Below are 9,271 nucleotides of genomic sequence, written 5' to 3'. Positions count from 1 at the left end.
GCTTAATTACCAAGAGACTCCACTTGGTTTTGCTGATCACTTTCACATCAAATACAACAGCAGGTTTCTAGTGACTTTACATTCTGAACTCTTGTGAATCTATCTCTGTTCTACTTATCACTCCCAATGCCATCTTCTTATTGACGAGGTACTTTACATGTGTTTCATTTTCCCTGGGAGCACTCTAAAAAGCAGATTATTTTACTGCATTTAGGGAATTGAAATGATTCCATTTATTTAACCTTCAAAATAGTTCCCATTTATTACAGTCATATAAAATAAAATCTAAAGTTATTCTCATAAGGATATGATTTTGTATCTACTTCCTCCACCCAGTATTTACTTTATATAGCCTAGTGAATACTCTTTTATATTTATCTCATTTCATTTCAGGGAACAGCCAGCAAGGACATGAAAAGGAAAAATGCAACACTGCTAACAGAATTTGTTCTCACAGGACTTACATACAAACCAGAGTGGAAAATACCCTTATTCCTAGTGTTCTTAGTCATATATCTTATCACTATCATGGGGAACCTTGGTCTGATTCTTCTCATCTGGAATGACCCTCACCTTCACATCCCCATGTACTTATTCCTTGGGAGTTTAGCCTTTGTAGATGCATGGATCTCGTCCACAGTGACCCCAAAGATGCTGGTCAACTTTTTAGCCAAGAGTAAGATTATCTCTCTCTCTGAATGCATGATACAGTTTTTTTCCTTTGCTTTTGGTGGAACCACAGAATGTTTTCTCTTGGCAGCAATGGCATATGATCGCTATGTAGCCATATGCAAACCCTTACTTTATCCAGTGATTATGACCAACAGACTAAGCACCCGGCTGATAGTCTCATCATTTGTGTGTGGCATTCTTCATGCGTTATTTCATGACCTATTTTTATTCAGATTAACCTTTTGTAATTCCAACACAATACATCACTTTTACTGTGACATCATCCCATTGTTTAAAATGTCTTGTACTGATCCATCTATGAATTTTCTAATGGTTTTTATTTCATCTGGTTCAATTCAGGTATTCAGCATTTTGACTGTTCTTGTTTCTTACACATTTGTTCTCTTTACAGTCCTAAAAACAAAGTCTGTAAAAAATATTAGGAAAGCCTTCTCCACCTGTGGAGCCCATCTCTTTTCTGTGTCTTTGTATTATGGTCCTCTTCTTTTCATGTATGTGTGCCCTGCATCTTCAGAAGCAGATGATCAAGATATGATGGATTCTCTATTTTACACTGTCATAATTCCTTTATTGAATCCAATTATCTACAGCCTGAGAAATAAGCAGGTCATAGATTCACTGTCAAAAGTGTTAAAGAAACATGTTTAAAGTTTATATTATTATTTCTTTTTAATTTAGTGAAGTCACAAAATCTTGCAGGTTAGGTGTGGCTATGTTTTGGAAAGATTTAAGGTGTTACATTTAATAAATTGCTTCATCTATTGGTGTATTTTACTTAAAAACATTCAAGGAATTGAAGTCAAGTTTTCATGTCATAGTAGACCATTACAGCAGGAAACAAAAATGAACATTTGACAGGCTCCCATGTTTTTTGAATGGCGTCATAAACACACTAAGTGCTGCAATAGTAATTCCTCTGAAGGGGAATTCATGGCAGCCAACAAAGTGGTATAGCCTAGAAACGCCATTGTGGCACAAATTTTGTGTTTGGTTGAGCAAATAAAAACCCAGAAAATCTGGCCCCTCAAAAAGTCCTTTATTCCAGTTTATTGGGAAATAGTTCATTTTACTTCCTATAGGTCTTCATCTCACCTAGCACATAAAGAAATAAACAAAAATGGGAATATATTCATGAAAACACACGAAATAGTAAAAGGGGGGCTGAAATCTAAGAGTGTGTTCTTAGTTTGATCTCTTTCTATGAGTAAAGAAGAAAAATGCCTTTGTTCATGGTGCCTTCAAAGGTCTTTTCCAGCTGTATTTATATGGTACTGGAGATGTATGTGAACAGCTTCACTAATTCAGAAAGTTAGCAAATTACAATGAAGATAAAGTTAGTATGGCTGTAGAAAAGAAAAGAGACATGGCAAAATAGGAAGTAAACTGAATCTTCCCAAAATTAAAAGGAAAAAAAATGAAGCTGTTAAAAAACAGAAATCAGTAATATTGCAACAGTTACTGAAATGAGTTGCTGAGACCAAGTGACTTCAAATGCATATCACCAAAGAACAAATAATGTGAAAATAGGGGCCGGAAAGTGGCGTGGTGGTTAAGGGCACTGGCTTCCACATGGCTGACCGCAGTTTGAGTCCCGGGCCTGGCAGTTTTCTTGCCTGCTTTCTCCATCTCTCTCTTACTCTGTCCCTCTTTAGTCAAATGTAATTAATTAATTAAATACATAAATAAAATAATTATATACAATAAAATGTTAAAATAATGTAACATCATAGTATCCAGTGAGTGGATGGGAAAGATATGGAAATGAGAGTTTGGATGCTTTGTCATTGAAAAGTCCTTAAATGTTACCTTTGTTCCCACTTCATTCTCTTTAAGTATAATGAGAGATCTGCCTTCACCTCCACTCATGCTCTCTCTTAACACTAAAATTCCACACACTGTCTTACAGATACCACTCAGACTCCCATCATAAAAACAACGCCTCAGGGACCAGATGGTGGAGTAGTGATAAAATGTGACACTGTGCAAGGCAATCCCACATGGACAGGTTCCCAGTTTCACTCCACAGACCTCTCTGAGTCCGTCAGTCAGCTGGCCTATGATCTGGGGTTGGCCGAAAGATGGGAGTGGATGGTGGTGTCAAGACTGTTGGGGGAGCTATTTCCCTTTCTCTGTCTCCCATGCTCATGGAAGAAATAAACAGATAAAATTTTCAAAGCAAAACCAAAAACGTATGTGTAATATGCAACATTATAGTACATATCTTTCCCATGGTGCTTATAGGCTCTTACTTTCTAATATTACTGCCAGATAATTCCTTATATACAGAACTATTTAAATCATATCCTGTTCAATAACATTCTTACATATTTCATTTTATTTTATTTTAAATTAACAGATAACATTTAAGTTTTTGTTGTGCACAATATAATTTTTTCATTCTTTTTTTTTTTGGAGAGGTTTTTGCTATAGGGCGCGTGTGCTCGCCAGACAAACAGAGAGAGACAGAGAGACAGAAAGCAGGAAATCACCCCCCCAGGGGGGATGGCCATGTCACAATCCCTTCTCCTCCATTCTCCTCTCGGGATCTTGGGCACGCACGCACACGCGCCCGGCGTGAGTTTAAGCCACCGGATCTGGGACTTGAACTGCGGTTGACTACATGGGAGTCCAGCGACATAGCCATTATGCTAACTGCTGGTCTCCACAACATAATGTTTTGAAGTATATACACATGTTGTACAATGATTTAATCTAGCTAATTAACAAATGTGTTACCTCACATAATTAGCATTTTTATGCTTGAAAACATTTAACATCCACTCTTCTTTTTCCAAAGATACATAGTTATTATATATAATCAATTCACCATATAATAGATCTCTTAAAATTTATTCTACTCTCTGACTGTAATTACATATTTTTTGATCCTCATCTCCCCACCACCTCTTACCTAAACACTCCAGCCTCTGGTAACCACCATTCTCTACTTCTATGAGATCAGTTCATTAGATACCACATCTGAGTGAGATCATGAAACATTTGTCTTTCTGTTCCTGATTTATTTTACTTAATATAATGTCTTCCAGGCTCATTCATATTATCACAAAAGGCAGAATTTTATTTTTTCTTATGACCGAATAGTGTTATATTATGTATATATACATCTCCTTTATTCATTTTGTGTACATATACATTTTTTGTTCATTTATTCAATGATAGACATTTAGGTCAGTTCTATATCTAAGCAATTGTGAACTTTGCTGAAATAAACATGGGAGTACAAATAACTCTTTGACATACTGATTTCATTTCCTTTGGAAATATACCAGTGGTGGGACTCTACAGAGTAATACAGTTATTACCAGAGGCTGGAGGGGTAAGGGAAATGAGAAGAATATGGCCAAAGGGTACAAAGTGGTTTGTTTTGTTTTTGTTTTTGAGAGGTTTTTGCTATAGGACGTGTGTGCTCGCCAGAAAAACAGAGACAGAGAGACAGAAAGTGAGAAATCACCCCCCCCCAGGGGGGATAATCACACCATAATCCCTTCTGCTTTATTCTCCTCTTGGGATCTTGGGAATATATGCGCACATGCCCAGCATGAGTTTAAGCCACCTAGTCTGGGACTCAAACCATAGTCAACTAAGTAGGAGTCCAGCCACCTAGCCATTACGCCAACTATAGGTCCCAGGGTACAAAGTTTTAATTGCACAAGAGTAATACATTTTTTTTCTGTTTTGTTTTGTTTTTACTTTAAGATATAATACACAGCATGGCGAATATAATAAATAACAACATATAATTCAAAATTGTTACATTTCAAATATTCTCGCAACGAAAATTAAAGATTATGCAAGAAGATGGAACTATTCAATACCTTGATTTTATTATTCCACATTATATTTATAAATCAAAACATCACTTTGTATCCCATAAATATATACAACTATATTTCAATTTGTAAATTAAAAATAAAAATAATAATATATCTCCCAAAAGCTAGTACAATAAAAATCAAAGGCATACAACATAATGTAATATTATTTATTGAAACTGATGAATAAGATAATTCCTTTGATTTGATTGTTACATACTGCATTCATGCTTTAAAAAGCACAAATATGTAAAACAATTAAATGTAAACAAAAATTATAAATAAATAAAAGGAAATTCACTGTGATACCATGACCAGCTTATTAAAATGAATAAAATGTGTCATATTATCCATATTAGAAGCTGTAATACAGGCCTTGTGTAGTGAAAATTAAGAAATAATTGTACTAGGGACAAGAAATATCAATAACAATGTTAAATGCTAACTTCCAGGATTTAAACTTTTCTTTCTTCTTGACCCCTCTTGAATTGGAAATATTTGGGAATATTCTTATTTTGTGGCAGAAGGGTTATTTGCATAAGTTCAATAATGCTTGTTGCATTGAATCAGAAATTGGAAGTACTCATTGGACAGGGCTTTGACTGGAATGTCATATCTGAAGATCAATCAGAAAACTATGGAACTAAGGTGAATCTCAAGTAAGCCAACAGAAGTTCTTAGACAGATGGCCTGGCACCGTAGGTAGTTCTGCCTGGCAGAGAGGATTAGAGAAGTTATATAAAGGAATTTATAGCATAAAATAACCTGGACTTTTCCAGCCCAGCATTGTGATCAGTAGAGATTGCAAAAGAGAAACCACACTAGAGGATTATCTTGAGAAAGTCTTTGAAGGACGAAAAAGAGACTGATCTTTGCTAACAGATGGTAGATCACAGAATACTTGGTAGACATGGCTGAAATGAGGTTTATGTGGGACTAGTGTGCTGGGCATTTGCTTTTCAACAACTTGAGTAGTTGACATGTAAATATTTTCTCAAAAATATTTAAAATCATATCGTTTCTACTGGTATAGAGTCACAAGCAAATTATACAAAATTATAAGAAATATTTTGAACATTTTCTTTAAAATTCAGTATTTTGAAATTTTGAAAGTTGTTTATTAACTGTTAAGAACTATGGAGCATTGAGACCAGCAGTTAGTGCAATGGCTATGTCACTGGACTCCCATGTAGTCGACTGCGGTTCGAGTCTCAGACCCGGTGGCTTAAACTCATGCAGGGTGCATATGCATGTGTGCCCAAGATCCCAAGAGGAGAATGGAGGAGAAGGGATTGCAGTGTGGCCAACCCTATTGGGGGTGATTTCTTACTTTCTATCTTGCTGTTTCTCTGTCTCTCTGACAAGAGCACGTGCCCTATAACAAAAACCTCTCAAAAAAAAAAAAAACAAACCACTATTGTGTATGAGCAAAATTTTTTTGATATGTAAAGCAAATGTAGAAAAATGTAAAAATAAATAAATGAATTAATTTTAAAAAATAAAATTATCTGTAAAAATTTTTAAAAAGAAATAATTGCACAAAAGTTAAGGGGACAATCAATTTAAGTCTAATTGCTATTAGGGAAGACAGATCATTGAATAATGAGTATACCAAAAATGCCATTTGCTTTCTCTCTATTTTGCCATAGAACAAACCTTTTATTTCCAAGTAATCTGTCACTATTTACATATCAAACCTTAATGTCACAAATAAGTAAATTAAAATTTTTTTCTGAATGAATTCTCATTAACAAGTTTTTCTGTTAATACTGTAAAGAGAAATCTGAACATGTTTCACAGTGTTCAAAACCCTTTAGTAAGTTCATCTAAGCTGGGTGAAAGAAAATTGTCTCCAGTCCAGCCTCCAAGTCCTGTGTAATCCCGCCCTGCTGCCTCCCTGGCCACATTTGACAGCCCTTAGCTTTCCCCTTGGAAGCCAGTCGCATTATTATTTCACATTCTCCAGTGATTCAAGGATCTCTGATAATCGAGACCATCTAATGATGAAGACTATGTACCTGGCAAATGTCCGTAAGCAACAACCTGATAAAAAGAAAAGACTTTATGTCTAGCCTGGTAGCACGGTTGGTATCAAATTGAACTGCTATGCTAGAAGCCAGAAGACTGACTAGGCTCAGATCCCTGGGTCATCTTAAAAATGTAATGGGAACAAGGTGGAGGGCTGGGAAGAGGATCGTGGTGTGATGAGACCCTATCAAGGATGCTTTTCTCTCAAAAAAGAGCCATATTACACTTTCAACATTTTGCTAAGACACTTCTTCCAACAAATATCCTAATTAATTGCTCATAAATTCTATCTTCCACAAAACAGTAGACAGGAATGCAATTCAGAAAAGTACATTGCTACTAAATAAGAAGTTTCAATGATGTTTGTTATATTATGAATTTGATTGATGAGATTAAGAAGTGAATTTTAATCTGATTATGATGTTGAAAGTTGGGGTCTTTGGGAACTGGTTGTGCATCAGAGAGGACCCCTCTGACTAAGTTCTGGGGATTTAAAAGGAGGGGAATGAAACCAAAATACTCATGAACACAGTCAGGTGCTCCTGTTCTCTCATTACATGTTATTCTATATAGCTTTGATACTCCACTAACAGAAAGACCCTAACCAGATGTGTTCTCTGGGCTTTGGACCTAAAAACTGAGCTGAATAAAATTCTAGTCTCTTAAATTACTCAGACTCACTTATTTTCTGTTATTAGCAGTAAAATTGACTAGAATGACTTTATTTTTTTCCAAAGCGAGTACTTTTATTTGTAAAATTCGAAAATCAAACAAGTAATTATACAAGATTGGTGAAAATACCTAATATTATTTCACAACTGCCACTATGTGCTTCTTGTTCTCTGACACAATTGGCACAGACCCAGGCTTGCTATGTTTACGACGATTCACTTCCTTTCGTCGACGAGCTTCTCTCATGATGCGCTGTTCCTGAATCTGGCTGTAGATCGATTTTGGTAGATGTCGGTGACGAGCAATACATTTTATTTGAGGATGATGTTGAAATTTCTCCTTCAGCTTCTGGTTATAATCCTTGGCTGCTTTTTCCCATGATGTAAGCACCCCCAGTTTTTCAGAAGCATTAGCTTTCCACAGACGAATGTTCATTTCATTAGATCCACACATAATATACTTGCTGTCAGAAGTCAATTTACACGGATTACATGCTGCATTCGCTTTGTGCGACAGACTTCTCTGCTTCAACTTTTGTCCAAAGGAAAGATGTGAATAGACTTATCAAAACTAGCTGACACAAACTCTTTTCCAGTGGGAGAGTAATCCACATCAAGCACTGCAGATACATGATCCATATGGACCATTAAGAGTGTGTCCAGTGCACGCATATCAAAAGTATGTAAATTGTAATCTTCATTTGCTGCAGTAAAAATGAAAGCTTCCATAGGGTTCCAACAGATTGTATTTGTTCTCATATCTAAGATAACTTTTTCAGAGGAGTAGATTGCCTTATATCACATAGTACTATATTCCGGTCAGAAGCACAACTTCCCAAGAAAAGCGTCTCAGTTGGGTTAAATTTAACACTACTTATACTGTCAAATCCCCAGGTCATTGAACAGATAGGATTGGTTCTTTGTTCATCCCAAATGTCTACTTGCTGTCCACAAGTAGCAAAAACAGCTTCTTTCCAGTGATGATTGATTCCAGTATACACTGTCTTTCCTAATATAGTATGCAAGGGCTCTTCCTCTTCTCCATAGCCTGGTCCATCTATTTTCCACTGCTTCAGTTTTGTCATCCCCAACTGTAAAAAAAGAAGTCCCACAAAAGCGAGTACATATTCCTCGCACAAAACCTTCATGCGCTTGAATTGTACGAGAACATTTTCGCTTAGGTAGGTTCCAAATTCTAACCTCTCCATCACATGCGCCAGAGAGGACAGTAGACAGGCTCTTTGGATGCTTTTCCAAGCAGTTGACTCCATCTCGATGACCATCCAGGGAAGCAAGGAATGGTTTTGCAAATACCCGTTCCAGTTTGGCAGCATTTAAAGCTCTTACATATTCTCGAGGGACTTCAAAAGGATGTAAGGTAGCATCACAGTTTCTTGGAACTCTCTGTAAGTCCAACTTGGTTTCACGGACATAGTTGTCTGGGTTCCGGCTCAACATTTTCACCTTCATCTTGGGAGATATAGTCCTGCCTTTCCAAGCTTTTCACTCCAACTTAGCTCTAGAATGACGTTCTTCATTTCTGCTTGCGAACTCATCTGAACACCCTTTACCATTTCTATTTCTAACATTTTGTCACGACCACTTAGATATTTGTTTCTCTAAGAGAATTGAAACTTTCTCTAAAATCCTCCTCATTTTCTGAGCCCTCACAAGTACTGCACTTAAAAAAAAAATCAAAACTCTCGTAGCCTCTATTTCTTATTCAGTTTCAAACCAGGTATTTTAGTTATTTGTTACAGAAGCTACACTGTCAATACTTATTGCAACACCTCACCACTGATACCAATTTCCTTCTAAGATAGTTTGGGCTGCTATAACAAAAATACCCTAAACTTGATGTCATATAAAAAATGAACATTTAGGCAGAAAAGTGCACACACATTCATATTTATTTCGGCATTATTCATGATCTCTAAGACAAGGAACCAACCCAAATGTCCATGAACAGATTAACAAATTGAAAAAGTGTGGCATATACTCTACAGGATACTATTCAGCCATAAAAAAACAAGACTAGCATTTGAT

The 9,271-nt window shown here is 36.2% G+C and overlaps 1 protein-coding gene and 1 pseudogene across 1 annotated transcript; one reads left to right on the top strand and one right to left on the bottom strand.

Moving 5' to 3' along the window:
- Positions 1–375: 375 nt before the first annotated feature.
- LOC102495295 (olfactory receptor 5H2-like) lies at positions 376–1,341 on the top strand. The gene has a single exon (XM_006167224.2). The coding sequence runs from the start codon at positions 412–414 to the stop codon at positions 1,339–1,341; it is 930 nt and encodes a 309-aa protein (XP_006167286.1). The 5' UTR covers positions 376–411.
- A 6,020-nt stretch (positions 1,342–7,361) lies between these two features.
- Positions 7,362–8,706, bottom strand: LOC102494899 (DDB1- and CUL4-associated factor 13 pseudogene; annotated as a pseudogene).
- Positions 8,707–9,271: the final 565 nt, after the last annotated feature.

Source organism: Tupaia chinensis, unplaced genomic scaffold (genome assembly GCF_000334495.1).
Source record: "Tupaia chinensis unplaced genomic scaffold, TupChi_1.0 Scaffold144648_1, whole genome shotgun sequence".
Lineage (NCBI taxonomy): Eukaryota > Metazoa > Chordata > Mammalia > Scandentia > Tupaiidae > Tupaia > Tupaia belangeri.
Note: the sequence above shows the minus strand (reverse complement) of the source record. Positions and strands in the feature narration are given on the sequence as shown.

Excerpts from the sequence above, each read along its gene's own strand:
- LOC102495295 (XM_006167224.2), top strand. The coding sequence starts at position 412 with ATGAAAAGGAAAAATGCAACACTGCTAACAGAATTTGTTCTCACAGGA.